The 15,648-nt window shown below is 39.4% G+C and overlaps 1 protein-coding gene and 1 non-coding gene across 4 annotated transcripts in view; one reads left to right on the top strand and one right to left on the bottom strand.

The window, feature by feature from the left end:
* Positions 1 to 10,468, top strand: part of ACTR10 (actin related protein 10) — a 35,916-nt gene extending 25,448 nt beyond the window's left edge. For all 3 annotated transcript variants that reach the window (XM_009211607.1, XM_009211606.1, XM_009211608.4), the window contains 3 exons: positions 6,010 to 6,091; positions 7,731 to 7,932; positions 10,033 to 10,468. In XM_009211607.1, coding sequence (XP_009209871.1) covers positions 6,010 to 6,091; positions 7,731 to 7,932; positions 10,033 to 10,214 — 466 coding nt within the window. In that variant the 3' untranslated portion in view covers positions 10,215 to 10,468. The remainder of the gene's footprint in view (positions 1 to 6,009; positions 6,092 to 7,730; positions 7,933 to 10,032) is intronic.
* Positions 10,469 to 15,575: 5,107 nt separating this feature from the next.
* TRNAK-CUU lies at positions 15,576 to 15,648 on the bottom strand. Its single transcript has one exon. It is a non-coding gene; the product is annotated as a tRNA-Lys (tRNA).

The following is a 15,648-nucleotide window of genomic DNA, read 5'->3' as shown; positions in this document are numbered from 1 at the left end:
ATGAGCAAAGTAGTAAATGAAAATAAACTTTTGGCTTTTAAAAATATTTGTATGAGCCTTTATTTCACTATTGCCATTTTAACAGTTAAGTGTTTATTGTTAAGCCTCATTATTCATGATTTATTTTATTCAGCTTTTTTTTTCTTTTGAGGCAAGATCTTGCTCTGTTGTCCAGGCTGGAGTGCAGTGGCACTATCTTGGCTCACTGTAACTTTCATCTCCTGGGTCCAAGCAATTCTGCCTCAGCCTCCCAACTAGCTGGAATTACAGGTGCCTGCCACCACGCCTGGCTAATTTTTGTATTTTTTAATATACACAGGGTTTCACCATGTTGGCCAGGTTGGTCTCAAACTCCTGACCTCAGGTGATCCGCCTACCTTGGCCTCCAACAGTGCTGGGATTACAGGCATGAGCCACCGTGCCCCGCCTATTCAGCTTTTTAAATTTTTAAAAATTAAAAAAAATATATTATCTCCCATTTATGAAGGTAATTGAGAATTAGTTCAATTCATGAAACTAGCCATTCTTTGAAGTGGGGCAGGAGGTATGACACTTTAAAATAGGGGTTAGCAAAATATTTCAGTAAAGGACCAGATAGTAAATAGCTCAGGCTTGGCTGGGCACAGTGGCTCATGCCTGGAATCCCAGAACTTTGGGAGGCTAAGGTGGGTGGATCACCTGAGGTCGGGAGTTCGAGACCAACCCTACCAACAAGAAGAAACCTAGTCTCTACTGAAAATACAAAATTAGCTGGCCATGGTAGCACATGCCTGTAATCCCAGCTACTCAGGAGTCTGAGGCAGGAGAATTGCTTGAACTCGGGAGGCAGAGGTTGCGGTGAGCCAAGATCGCACCATTGCACTCCAGCCTGGGCAACAAGAACAAAACTCCATCTCAAAAATAAAATAAAATAAAATAAATAACTCAAGCTTTATGGGCCAATATGGTCTCTGTTGCAACTACTCAACTCTATAGTTGGAACACAAAATTAGCCATAGATAATATTTAAATGAGTGAGCATGACTGTGTTCCAGTAAAACTTTATTTGCAAAAACAGGTGGTGGCTGGATTTCATTCTCAGGCCGTATTTGCTGACTCCTGCTTTAAAACTTTTTGTTAGAAAGAATGCATTTTTCCAAATATACTCAGTCTTTAGGACTTAGTAATTCGCCATTTATTGATTTGACTATTCTGTCTGATGATCCAATATAAGTTGTTGTTAAGGACTTACATAATCATATTAGTAACAATATAACATTTGTTTATAACGCAGCTTTATAAAATTTATATTGTAAAAGTTTCCTTGTAAAATATAAGGTCAGAAGATTCACAGAAAATTATTATTATGTAACATATTGAACATCCTATTAGGCTTTGAGTTAATGTAGAGCTTGAAGTATTGAAAGAATGAACATAAATACATGGAAGTTAAAGACGGTAGGACAGGGTAGCAAAAGAGTAAGAATGTAGTACTTTTTGCTAGCTATTTTTATATCATTTTAATCTCCTATTTAAGTTATGTTTATTAAATTACTTTTTAAAATTTTCTCCTGATTGTTATTGGATCTCAGTCTAAAGAAGAAGATAACTATTTAAAGAAATACAGAGACCAGGCATGGCAGTTCACACTTGGTTTTTTTTTTTTTTTTTTCTTGAGACAGAGTTTTTGCTCTTTTCGCCCAGGCTGGAGTGCAATGGCACGATCTCGGCTCACTTCAGCCTCCTTCTGGGTGCAAGTGATTCTCCTGCCTCAACTTCCCGAGTACGTAGGCTTATAGGCACCCACCACCATGACCGGCTAATTTTTGTATTTTTAGCAGAGATGAGTTTCACCATGTTGGCCGGGCTGGTCTCAAACTCCTGACCTCAGGTGATCCACCCGCCTCCGCCTCCCAAAGTGCTGGGATTATAGGCGTGAGCCACCGTGCCTGGCTGGTAGTTCACACTTGTAACCTCAGCACTTTGGGAGGCGGAGATGGGAGAATATCTTGAGCCCAAAAATTCAAGACCAGCCTGGGCAGCATAGTTTGAGACCCTGTCTCTACAAAAAAAAAGAAAGAAATGTTTTTTAATTAGCCAGGCATGGTGGTACACACCTATAGTCCTAGCTCTTTAGGAAGCTGAGGTGGGAGGATCACTTGAGCCCAGGAGTTTGAGGTTACAGTGATCTGTGATTGTACCACTGTACTTCAGCCTGGGCAACAGAGTAAGACCCCAGGATCCAGCCACTGCACTCCAGACTCAGCGACAGAGCGAGACTCCGTCTCAAAAAAAAAAATTTTTTTTTGTAGAGATGGAGTCTCACTCTGTTGCCCAGTTGGTTTCGAACTTCACTCAAGCAGTCCTCCCGCCTTGCCCTCCCAAAGTGTTGGGATTACAGGCATGAGCCACCGCCCCCAGTTCCCCATCTCTATTTTCTTAAAGAAAAAAAGGAAATTCAATCAACATGGAATTGTTGGTTCCAAAAAAATAGGAAAATGCATTGCAAATGAAGGAAGCCAGTATGTCTCACATTCCAAACTCAATATGTTTACTAACGTGTTTTTTGTGTTTTGTTTGTGTGTGTGTGTGTGTGTGTGGTTTTTTTGTTTGTTTGTTTTGAGGTGGAGTTTCGCTCTTGTTGCCCAGGCTGGAGTGCAATGGTGCAATCTTAGCTCACCACAACCTCTGCCTCCCGGGTTCAAGCAATTCTTCTGCCTCAGCCTCCTGAGTAGCTGGGATTACAGGCATGCATACCACACCCAGCTAATTTTTGTATTTTTAGTAGAGACGAGATTTCTCCATGTTAGTCAAGCTGGTCTCGAACTCCTGACCTCAGGTGATCCGCCTGCCTTGGCCTCCTAAAATGCTGGGATTACAGGTGTGAGCCACTGTGCCCAGCCTAACATGTTGTTTCTACCAAAAGGTATAGTTCCATTGAAACCTTCTAATTAGACACAATACTGACCAGTAGTTGGTTGGTAAAGCAAAAGAAGGGTTATTTAAAGTAAAGGACCATTATAAAAAATCATATACTAAACATTTTATTTTAACTTAAATTTTGTGTATATTTATGTTTTTCCAAGACCTATTCTTTGAGGCTAAGTCTACTTATAGAGTTCTGACTTAAAATTATAATAACCAGTAAATCATAATTTATGATTTCCTGCTTTTTTGTTCTTTTTATAAGTACAGTAAGAGCTTAAAGTTACTAGGAATCAGTCTTGGTACAGAATCCATCTAGTTGGCTGGGCGTGGTGGCTCATGCCTGTAATTCCAGCATTTTGGTAGGCCAAGGCGGGCGGATCACTTAAAGTCAGGAGTTTGACACCAGCCTGGCCAACATGGTGAAACCCCATCTCTACTATTTACAGAATCCATCTAGTTATTTTCTTCTAGACTTTTACAGTTGTCTCACCTATGTTACAAATATTTTTAAAAACTAACTTGTCGTTCCAAAGCTTTCACATTCATGGAAAGAACAACTTGTTTTCTACCTTAATATTTCATTGGTTAAGTAATAATTGTTAAGTTATATAATTTTAATATCAAATCAGCTGACAAAAGATTTGGAAATAGAAGAGTGGATCTTTGTAAGCATGCAGCTTAACTGGTGGAAGAAGTCTGCAGGCATAGTGGCAAGGGCCTGACCAGCTATGCCCGTTCAGCATACTGTAGGCCTCAGTTAGTATACTTTAGTGGTGAAGTGGAAAGAATTAGCTAGTAGATTGAGTCTCATGAAGAGGATTTTGTTTTGAAAAGAATTTTTAAACGCTTTAAAATAGTTATGCATAATACCCGATTTTATAAAAAATAGAGTTTATACCTGTATGTGCATAGTTAATTTTGTATTGTATTGGTTAGGATTTGGTTTGGCCACAGTTATACAAACCTGAAAATAGTGTCTTCAACAAGTTAGAAGTTTATCTCTCATTTAAAAGAAGTTCAAGGCTGGGCACAGTGGCTCACACCTGTAATCCCAGCACCTTGGGATGCCAGTGCTGTTGGATTGCTTGAGCCTGGGATGCAGAGGTTGCGGTGAGCCGAGATTGTGCCATTACACTCCAGCTTGGGCAACAGGGCAAGACCCTATCTCAAAAAATGTGAAATTAAAAGAAAAGAAGTTGAGAGGTAGATCATCCAGGGATGATATTATCGTCTCAGAGACCCAAACATCTTTCCATCTATCATCTTCGGGATGTAGCCCTTGTCCTTGAGGTCCAGGATGGCTGCTGGAGTTGTAGCTACCATGTTTTTGTTTCAAGCAAGTAGTCCTAAGAAGGGAAAGAAGAAAGTGCTTAACTCTTAATTAAAAGTCCAACATAGGCTGGGTGCGGTGGCTCATGCCGATAATCCCAACACTTTGGGGAGGCTGAGGCAGGCAGGTCGCTTGAGGCCAGGAGTTCGAGACCAACCTGGCCAACATGGTGAAACCCCACCTCTACTGAAAATATACAAAAAATTAGCTGGGCGTGGTGGCACAGACCTGTAATCCCAGCTACTTGGGAGGCTGAGACATGAGAATCACTTGAATCTGGGAGGCTGATTCGAGATCACACCATTGCACAGAGCAAGACTCTTTGTCTCAAAAGGGAAAAAAAAAGTCCGACATATTACTTCTGCCTCCATCTCCTTGTCTGGTACTTAACTACATCTAGTTGCAAGAAAGACTGTTTTTTTTTTTTAAGAGATGAGGTCGCACTATGCTGAGACCAGTTCTCAGGCTGGTCTTGAACTCCTGGCCTCAAGCCATTCCCCTGCACTGCCTCAGCCTCCTGAAATGCTGGGATTATAGGCATGAGCCATTGCATCTGGCCAGAGGCTGGTAAATACAGTGTTTTAACTAGTGGGATGGGTTGGAGGCACAATATATCCAGCTTAAAAACTGAGTTTTATCTTATTTTCAAATCCTACAGATTAACAGGCAGTAGTAAAAGATAATACAGAGAGGTCCCATATACCCTTTCAGTTTCTCCCAATGGTTAAACATCTTATATAACTATAATATGATACCAAAACTAGTAAATTGGCATTGGCATAAAGTATGTGTTAGTTCTGTGTTATTTTATCATATGTAGATTTCTACAGTCACTACAACAATGGAGATACAGAACTATTGCCAGACAGAAAGAAAATTACTGCTTGATCTCACTTGTATATGTGGAATCTAAAAAAAAGTGAAACATCTAGAAACAGAGAGTAAAACAGTGGTTGTTAGGAGTTGAGAGGGGAAGGAAATGAGGAGAGGGTCAAAGGACACAAACTTGTAGTTGTGAGTGATGAATAAGCCTAGAGATCTAATGTACAGCATGAGGACTTTAGTTAGTAACACTGTATTCTATACTGAAATTTTGCTAAGAATAGATTTTGGGTGCTCTTACTACTTACGGAAGGTGATGGATAGGTTAGTTTGCTTGAATGTAGTAATTACTTCACCGTGTGTGTGTATATATATATCAAAATATGTTGTATACCTTAAATATATATATAATTTTTTTAAACATATAGAACTCTTTCATCACCACAAAGATCTTCCTCATGCTACCAAAAAGTAATAGAGTTATTTTAATTTGAGAATAAATTGGAAAGTGGATATTTTACTAAGCAACTGGTGATCCTTGTATTATTTTAAAAAAGAAATGGGGGGGGGGTGGTTGCTTATAAATCTCTTGTATCACCAGCTAATCTGCTTGTTGAATCTTATTATTATAGAATACTATTTCTTTTCTTTTCTTAGGTTTGGGGAGTTATAATTGGACACAAAATAAATGTAAATGTATACATAATAATAGTAACAGCTAATAATTTAGGCAGACCCTGTTCTATTAACTTATTGCATCTTCACCTCAACCCCTGAGGCAGGCATTGTTATCCTTTCCATTTACAAATGAGAACAACTTGTATTTTAATAATTATTCTTTGTTAATGTAGTATTGGTACTTAAAAATACTATGTAAATGGAAATCATGGTATATTCTGTGTAATAATATGTGACACCAACAGAAAGCTCTCTTTTCCAAATCCCATTAGAGATTCAGTTGTGGAAATTCTTTTTGAACAAGATAATGAAGAGAAATCAGTTGCCACTTTAATATTGGATTCCCTTATACAGGTATTTTATCTTGTCAAAAAAATTCCCTTTATTATCACAGTCCTTTAAATAAAAATTTTAAATGTTATTTTAGGCAACTAGCAATCCTTGTCACATATTATTTTTAATATGTGTCAACAACTAATCTGCTTATTGAATTTTATTAATTTTTACAGAATACGGTCCTTTTAAAACTTTTTAAACTTTTATTTTAAAATGTTATAGTTCATGAGTTTTACTTTGGCACTGAGAAATGGCATCTACAGCATTCCAAACCCCAGGATAATGAGTGCCATGGACATGTGCTTATTTATTTATTTATTTATTTATTTATTTATTTATTTAGAGATAGTCTCGCTCTGTCACCCAGGCTGGAGTGCAGTGGCGTGATCTTGGCCCACTGCAACTTCCGCCTCCTGGGTTCAAGTGATTCTTCTGCCTCAGCCTCCCAAGTAACTGGGATTACAGGCGCCCACCACCATGCCTGGCTAATTTTTGCATTTTTAGTAGATACAGGGTTTCACCATGTTGGCCAGGCTGGTCTCGAACTCCTGACCTTGTGATCCACCCACCTCTGCCTCCCAAAGTGCTGGGATTACAGGCGTGAGCCACTGTACCTGCCTTTTTTTTTTTTTTTTTGACAGAGTTTTGCTCTTGTTGCCCAAGCTGGAGTGCAATGGTGTGATCTCGGCTCACTGCAACCTCCACCTCCTGGGTTCAAGCGATTCTCTTGCCTCAGCCTCCCAAGTAGCTGGGATTACAGGCATGTGCCACCATGCCGGCTAATTTAGTGTTTTTGGGTAGAGATGGAGTTTCTCCATTTTGGTCAGGCTGGTCTTGAACTCCTGACCTCAGGTGATCCACCTGTCTCAGCCTCCCAAAGGACTTGGATTACAGGCATGAGCCACCGTGCCCAGCGACGTGCATTCTTTTAAGAGTCAGGACCAGATTTTTATTTAGTACCTAGTGTGGTTTATGGTTCCTTCCAATTCAGGGTTGTATAGTATTCAATTTTAAATTCCACAGGACATATGGTAATAATATGTCTCTTTTTTTTAATGACTATGTAATTATAGGGCTTCGCATGAAATACCATTGCCTTGGAAGATATGTTTGCCTCTAGGGCTCCATTCATTGAAGGACCTTATCATTGCTAACTCTTAAAGAGAACTGATGTAGAACCATAATTTTTCTAGGAGTATTATCTTCCCACTTAACAACTGGCACTTGAATACACCTTGGAAAAACGAAATTTCCACATACTTCCCTTACCCCAAAAAAGAGAAGTTATTTCTTCTCATGCTCTTTGCCCTACTTAATCATTGCTACCCTGACAGTGAGAACACTCACATATTACTGCCATATACCCTATGGAATGTAAAATCCTATGCTATTAGACTTTAAAATATTTTAAAATCTTTTAAGTTTGTGTATATATTTGGCAGTATTTTTATGGTGGTTATACTTGCTTTGCTACATGAAAGAAACCTTGCCGTGGCCCTTTTTGTGATACAAATGATCACCTGTTTAATCTGTAGTATTATAATAATAATATGTATAATCATAGTATATATAATATGTATATTTTCTTAAGTTCAGTCAAGCATTATTTGTACAGTTCAGAATAAGTCCTTCTTTTTTTCTTTCTTTTTAATAACAGTGTCCAATAGACACCAGGAAGCAACTAGCAGAGAATTTGGTAGTCATAGGGGGCACTTCTATGTTGCCAGGATTTCTCCACAGATTGCTTGCAGAAATAAGGTATTTGGTAGAAAAACCAAAATATAAAAAAGCCCTTGGCACTAAGACATTTCGAATTCATACTCCACCTGCAAAAGCTAATTGTGTGGCCTGGTTGGGAGGTAAGAATTTCACTTTTAAAATATAGTGATTATATAGTATTTGGTCTCTGAATGACACTATTAATGGATATATTAGAATAAATCATTCAGGGTTCAGAATTGCCCACTTGATAAATACAACTAACATTGACTTTTTCTTTCTTTCTTTTTTTTTTTTTTTTTTTTTTTGAGACGGAGTCTCACTCTGTCACCAGGTTGGAGTGCAGTGGTGCGATCTGGGCTCACTGCAAGCTCTGCCTCCCAGGTTCAAGCAATTCTCCTGCCTCAGCCTCCCGCGTGTCTAGGACTACAGGCGTGCACCACCATGCCCAGCTACTTTTTGTATTTTTGGTAGAGATGGGGTTTCACCATGTTGGCCAGGATGGTCTTGATCTCTTGACCTCGTGATCCACCCACCTCGGCCTCCCAAAGTGCTGGGATTATAGGCATGAGCCACCACGCCCAGCTGACTTTTTCTTAAATTATATTAATTGTCAGAATTTTATATCTAATTCTCTTGGCATTTGCACTGTGATATTAACTTCCTCATTTAGTTAAAGTCATCCCTCAAAATAGTGAAAGCTATGAATTTATTCCAGTGATGGATGCTACCTTTTTTTTTTTTTTTTTTTTTTTGAGACAGAGTTTCATCCTTGTTGCCCGTCCGGCTGGAGTGCAATAATGCGATCTCAGCTCACTGCAACGTCCGCCTCCCAGCCTCAAGCGATCCTCCTGCCTCCACCTCCCTAGTAGCTGGGATTATAGGCACCCGCCACTACACCCGGCTAATTTTTTTGTATCTTTAGTAGAGACGGGGTTTCTCCATGTTGGTCAGGCTGGTCTCAAACTCGTGACCTCAGGTGATCCGCCCGCCTCGGCCTCCCAAAGTGCTGGGATTACATGTGTGAGCCACTGTGCCCGGCTTACCATTTCTTAAAATGTTTATTTTAATGTCTTGCAAATTTAGTGAGCCACATATGAAAATTGGTCTCTTTATTTTATAACTGTATTTGTGGCTGAGTTCATTAAATGTTTTAAGTAATGATGGTTTCACCGAAATAAGGAAATAACCTAATAAGTACAGTTGACCCTTGAACAACATGGGTTCGAATTATGTGGGTCCATTGATATGCTGTTTTGAGGAAATAATGTTGGAAAAATTTTTGAAGATTTGCAGCAATTGGAAAAAACAGACAAACCACGTAGCCTAGAAATATCAAAAAAATTAAGAAAAAGATATATCATGAATGTATAAAAAATACATATGTAGATACTGGTCTGTTTATGTGTTAACTGACTATTCATGTTATTGGTAAGACTTCTCAGTCAACAGTAGACTATTGGTAGTTAAGTTTTGGGGGAGGCAAAAATTATACATGGATTTTTCAGGTGCTTGTGGGTGCACACCCCTAATCCCTGCATTGTTCAAAGGTCAGCTGTAACTACTTTGAAGGGAAAAACAATAATGAATATGTACATTTATATACGTTCTGATATATGTTTTATGATGCAGAGCTAGAAGGTATCAGGATTGTACATTCAGAGAGAAAAACAAAGTAGTGTGACATTTTAAAATGAATGTTATATAATTTCTTGTAAAATAGGATTTGGTATAAATGTAGTTTTGATCTAGGACAAATTGATTTAGTAATGGAATTGTTTTTAAAAGACTGCCTTGTGGGTCTTAATAAGGTCTTCAGTATAGAATGTTAGGACATTATGATGATGTTTATTGGGTTTTGCAGTACCATTTTATTTATTGATATGTAACCTTAGTTGTGAGAGAGAAAACTCAGAATCTTGTTGATTGTATTTACACAAAGTTGAAAATACCTTCCACTCCACTCTATCTAACTTGCTTTTAAATGCAATAATACTTGTTATCATGTTCACTCTTAACCTGCTAAAGGCCATTTCAATTACTTTAACACGGAGTTATGGCTTACTCTGTTATTCAAAATATAAAGAATAGCTTGACTGGAATTACTTTGAAGATTGTGGCAATGCATTGCTGAATTTTACCAATCCACTTTTGTCATATAGTGAAGTAGATGTATATGTACATAAAGTTTTCTAGTAAAAGTTTTCATCTTAGCTATAAAAAATATTTTTGTCACACAGGGGCTATTTTTGGAGCATTACAAGACATACTTGGGAGCCGTTCTGTTTCAAAGGAGTATTATAATCAGACGGGCCGTATACCTGATTGGTGTTCTCTCAATAACCCACCTTTGGAAATGATGTTTGATGTTGGGAAAACTCAACCACCTCTGATGAAGAGAGCGTTTTCCACTGAGAAATAGAAGTTTGATTAAAAAATCAACCTTGCTTCATATTAAATATTTAACCAATTATAAGCAAATTGTACAAAGTATGTAGGATGTTTTGTTACAGAGGAGTATAGTGGAAGTGAAAGCATTCTGTGTTTACTCTTTGCATTAATATATAATTCTTTTGACTTTGTTTCTGTTGTGTACTGGTAACATGGTAGCTGGTGCTTACTGAAATCTGTTGTGTTAATATCAATAAAGTATAGTAAAGCAGTTTGATTTTGGAAGTTTGTTATGTGGCTTTTTTTTTTTTTTTTTTGAGACAGAGTCTCCCTCTATTGCCCAGGCTAGAGTGCAGTGGCGCTCTGCTCACTGCAAGCTCCGCCTCCCAGGTTCATGCCATTCTCCTGCCTCAGCCTTCTGAGTATCTGGATTACAGGCACCGGATTACAGGCGCCTGCCACCATGCCCAGCTAATTTTTTGTGTATTTAGTAGAGACGGGGTTTCACCGTGTTAGCCAGGATGGTCTCGATATCCTGACCTCGTGATCCACCCGCCTCTGCCTCCCAAAGTGCTGGGATTACAGGCGTGAGCCAGCGTACCCAGCCTATGTGGCTTGTTTTTCTAAAAGAAGAGTATTTCTCCACAGTTCACATAACCTGTTCTGGGCTCATTAATTTTATTTCCAGCAGTTACTCCATTTAAAGCATAAATAGTGTTAACAATTACCAGTTATTTCAAATACTAACATGGGTCCATTTAAAAAAATTATTTATTTTGGTGCTTGGGTGTCCATATTATTATAATGTTGTTTTTCCAGAAATATATTTGATCTTTGGACTGAGAATGTTTGGTAACATGGTCAAGCATTTGTTAAGCAAAGTGTGGAAATGTTCACTTTTTAACTTCACCATTTTTTTTATGAGCAATTCTACATTTCTAAGAAAAAAGATACTTCATTTTTATATAAGGTTACAACTGCTTTGTAAAAATGTATTCACAATGCCATTAATCTTTGTGTTTGTGCTTTATATCTTCTCAGGGCAGAGGTTCTTTGAAATATGTACTCAGTCATTTAACTTTTTATTTTATTGTTTCATTTGTTTTTAATGAACTACCTCTTGTTGAAATTTTGCTGGCTTCATTCTTTTGGGATACCTGTCTCCTCTAGTCCTACCACTGTTCTATAGCACTCTTTCCCTAAGCACAGAACCCATAATTGGAGCACTTCTAACTTTTACCTTGTCATCGTTTCAACAGAGGTTTTATCTTCTTTTCTGGAATATAAGCTCCGTTAGAACGAGGCTTGTCTATTTCTTAACTTTGAACCCTCCCAGGAGGATTGCCAGGAATAGATATACTATTAATTGCCAATTGGATGGATTTACTATTTTATTAACATTATCTCTTTTTTCAGTAAACATGAACTTTACATTTATATTGACTTCATCTTTTGTTGAATTTAGATTATTTATGAGAAGTTTTCATCATTGAATAATATCAAAAACAGGATCTGTGACTGAAATAGAGCTTTAAAACTGGCTATAAAGTAGCAGACAACTAGTGGCTGAAGTTAAGGAATGTAGCCTTCTATTATGGTTTGAATTATGCCCCTCAAAAAGATAGGTTGAAGTCCCAACCCCTGTACCTTGTGAACGTGACCTTATTTGGAAAGAGTTGCAGATGTAGTCAAATTAAGATGTGATCATTAGGGTGATGCCCTGATCCAGTAAGACTGGTGTCTTTGTAAGAAGAGGAAGCCAGTTGTGGTGGCCCATCCCTGTAATCCCAGCATTTTGGGAGGCTGAGGCGGGTGGATCACTTGAGGTCAGGAGTTCGAGACCAGCCTGGCCAACATGGTGAAACCCCATGTCTACCACAAATACAAAAATTAGCCAGGTATGGTCATGCATGCCTGTAATCCCAGCTACTCCGGAGGCTGAGGCAGGAGAATTGCTTGAACCCGGGAGGTGGAGGCTGCAGTGAGCCAAGATCACACCGCTGCACCCCAGCCTGGGTGACAGAGTGAGACCTTGTCTCAAAAAACAAACAAAAAAACCTAAGGAAAGGCATGCCTAACATATTCCAGGATTGATAAGGAGGCCAATTTGGCTCGTGTAGAGTGAGCAAGAAGAGAAGCAATAGTAGATGGGGGAGTGGGGGTATATCTTATAAGGATACATCTTACTGAGTCAAACAGCATATCCTTGGAGTGTTTTGAGTGGAAAATTGACAAGATCTGGCTTGTTTAAACCGGATTATTCTGGATGTTGTGTTAAGAATAGAGTTTAAAGAGACAAATTGAAGCAGGAAAATCAGTTAAGAAACCATTGCAGTAATCTCAGTGAGATGATGTTTTTTAAGCCAGGGTGCTAGCTGTAAAGATGAGAACTGCTGGATTCTGGATACATGGAAGGTAGACCAACAGGATTTCCTGATAGATCTTACGTGGATGTTTCAGTTACCTATTGCTATGTAACAAACTTCTAAAAGTTAATGGCTTAAAACAATATGAATCCTATTTCCTTATGGTGGTGTGGGTCAGAATTCAGGCAAGACTCAGGTGAGCAGTTCTGTTCCATGTAGTATGAGCTGGAGATAGCCACCTGGCTGTATTTAATTGGTGTGCTGGGGTGGAAGGTCTAGGACAGCCTTGTTTACAAGTCTCAGTGTCAGTGCTCTCTCCATGCCTTCTCTGTCTTCCACATGCTTCTTTCCACGTGGCTGGCTTAGGCTCCCTCAGCATGGTGGTCTCAGGATACTGATTTATTACTTGGCAGCTTGGATCCAAACCCCATTGTGTGAGTTCTCCTCAAGACACTTTGCATCATGCTTTCTGTTGTCCTATTAGCCAAAGTTAGTCACATGGCCAAGCTCACAGTCAGTATGGCAGGGGAATATTGAAAGACACTTTCACAATGGGGTTGGAGAGATAGGAATCAATAATGTTTCCAGTATTGTTCATGCATCTAGAAGGATGGTGTTACCGTTAGTGGGGAAAAAAAGAAAAATTACATGAGAAACAAGTTTTGGGGCAAAGATCAAGAGTTTTTGTACACGTTTAGTATGAGTTATCTACCACACATCCAAATGGATATAGACGTTTGACATTTAAGGGAGAGATCTGGGCTCTCTTAAAAGTTTTGAATCAGCCGGGCACGGTGGCTCACGCCTGTAATCCCAGCACTTTGGGAGGCCGAGGCGGGCGGATTACCCGAGGTCAGGAGTTTGAGACCAGTCTGACCAATATGGTGAAATCCTATCTCTACTAAAAATACAAAAATTAGCCAGGTGCGGTGGGGGATGCCTGTAGTCCCAGCTATTTGGGTGGTTGAGACAGGAGAATTGCTTGAACCCGGGAGGCGGCAGTTGCAGTGAGCCGAGATCATGCCACTGCACTCCACTGCACTCTAGCCTGGGCGACAGAGTGAGACTCCGTCTCAAAAAAAAAAAAAAGTTGTGAATCATCAGCAAGTATCTGGTATTTAAAACTGTAAGATCACCAAGTGCATGAGTGTGGATAGAGAAGAGGAACAAGGACTCACCCATCCCTGAGCACTCCCAAGTGAAGAGATAGGAGAGAAAGGAAGTAGCTGGTGAGATAGGGGAGAAAACAAGAGAGCATTAGTGTCCTGGAAGCCAAAGGGGAGATGTGGATCCAGCATGGAGTGATCAAATTTGTAATAGATTTCTGATAGTCCAAGTAAATTAGGCCTTGCAGTTAATTTGATTTTGTGGAGATGAATGATGACCTTTTCATGTACAGTTTAGTAGACTAGTGGGGTGTGGCGGGAGGGGCAGGAAGTCATGACTAGAGTGGGTTGAGAAGAGCAAGAAGTAGTGCCTGACATCTGGGAACTAATCTAACACAGGTAAGCCTCAATGCTATTACAGATTGATATGATGCTTTCAGCAAACTATGCTTTTCTTCTGTTTTTCACATAACATACACTTCAGACAAGTTGGTCACTGTGCAACTCAAAACACCAAACATCCCTCTTGCTAAAGGAGTGACTGTTACTTTGTTTCACCTTTATCCCTCCTTTAGTCTGCCATCCTTATAGATTTCAGATCCTAGAATTGCCCTGGTTTTCTGAGAGCACACAATTCAGAACAAGCCCCTACTTACTTAGACCCTCCCCCAAATTACCCAACAAAAGCCAAGATCCTATAATCACCATCTTACTGAATCACCCCACACTTCTCCCTTGTTGCCATGAGTAATAAACTAAACGTATTTGACAACAGGTGTGGGGGTTTTCTGTTTTATTTTATTTTATTTTATTTTATTTTATTTTATTTTATTTTATTTTTTGGTCTATGGCTGAAGGGCATAGTCAGGGTTAAGAGGTGGGAGGGAGGGGAAGCTTGAGTTTAGGCAAAAGGGGATGGGCTTTTGCTACCAAGGGGAACAGAGAAATAGAATGGCAGCCTGTGAGGAAAATAGGTCGAAGTTTTTAAGATAAATAACAGCATGTTTGTGTGTTGAACGGAAAAATCAAGAAAGGAGAAAAATTGATCCTTTAGTGGCGAGCTGGGGGATGACACGTGGAGGGTACAGGATCCAGTGCTTTAGGTAGGATTGGCTTCAGGTATGAAGGAGCATAAACCGTTCACCTACGTGTTCTGGTGGGTGAGATCCTGGAATGTGTCTGGCTGTGGTGGTTCGAGTGGGCAAGGACGTTCTGATGACTTCACAGTTCTCAGTGCAAAGGGGAGAAGGCGGAAACCTTTCCTCCCTCACATATCCAATTGCCTATCCAAATTTTCACATCTCAGTTGTTTTGTACGTCTTCAAAGAGCCTTTACTAGAATCTTAATTTCCTAGTATCCATCCCCAAGAAGAATGGAAGAAAACTTGATGTATGCACTGGTGGTATAAATCTCACTACAAAAAGAACTATTTTTCACTATATATTTCTTCAGGGATAGACTCCATATTGAGTGGAGGAAAAAGAAGGACACACAGAGAGAAACAGAGAAGGATAAATTGGTTCTTTTTCTTCGGAGTCCTCAGGTGCCTCCAAATGTTTTTACATCCGGTCTCTTAAATTTTAGAAAAGCGGCCAAAATGTGGCGCTAATAAGTTTGTTAAGATAACAATTAAAACTGCCCTCTACCACCAACTATGCAAGTATGCATAGTAACACAAAAAACTAGTCTTCAACAGTGGGCATTTGGTTTCCTGTGTGTTTTAAAGAGAACACGGGGAGGGGACATGTGATTTCAATTGCACAGGCACGGTTTGTGACCTGTTTCGTTTACAAAAGGAGAACTTTTTACTGGAGAATCTGGTTAATACTGAAAGTGTTTAAACTAATTCGGCTTAAGAACTCTGTAGTCCAGGCGCTTTAGAGAAACCATTTAAGTTTCAGAAGAAAAACTTAAAGTCGCGCCCAACGTGGGGCTCGAACCCACGACCCTGGGATTAAGAGTCCCATGCTCTACCGACTGAGCTAGCCGGGC

Source organism: Papio anubis, chromosome 7 (genome assembly GCF_008728515.1).
Source record: "Papio anubis isolate 15944 chromosome 7, Panubis1.0, whole genome shotgun sequence".
Classification (NCBI taxonomy): Eukaryota; Metazoa; Chordata; class Mammalia; order Primates; family Cercopithecidae; genus Papio; species Papio anubis.
This window is presented reverse-complemented; position numbering and strand designations above follow the sequence as displayed.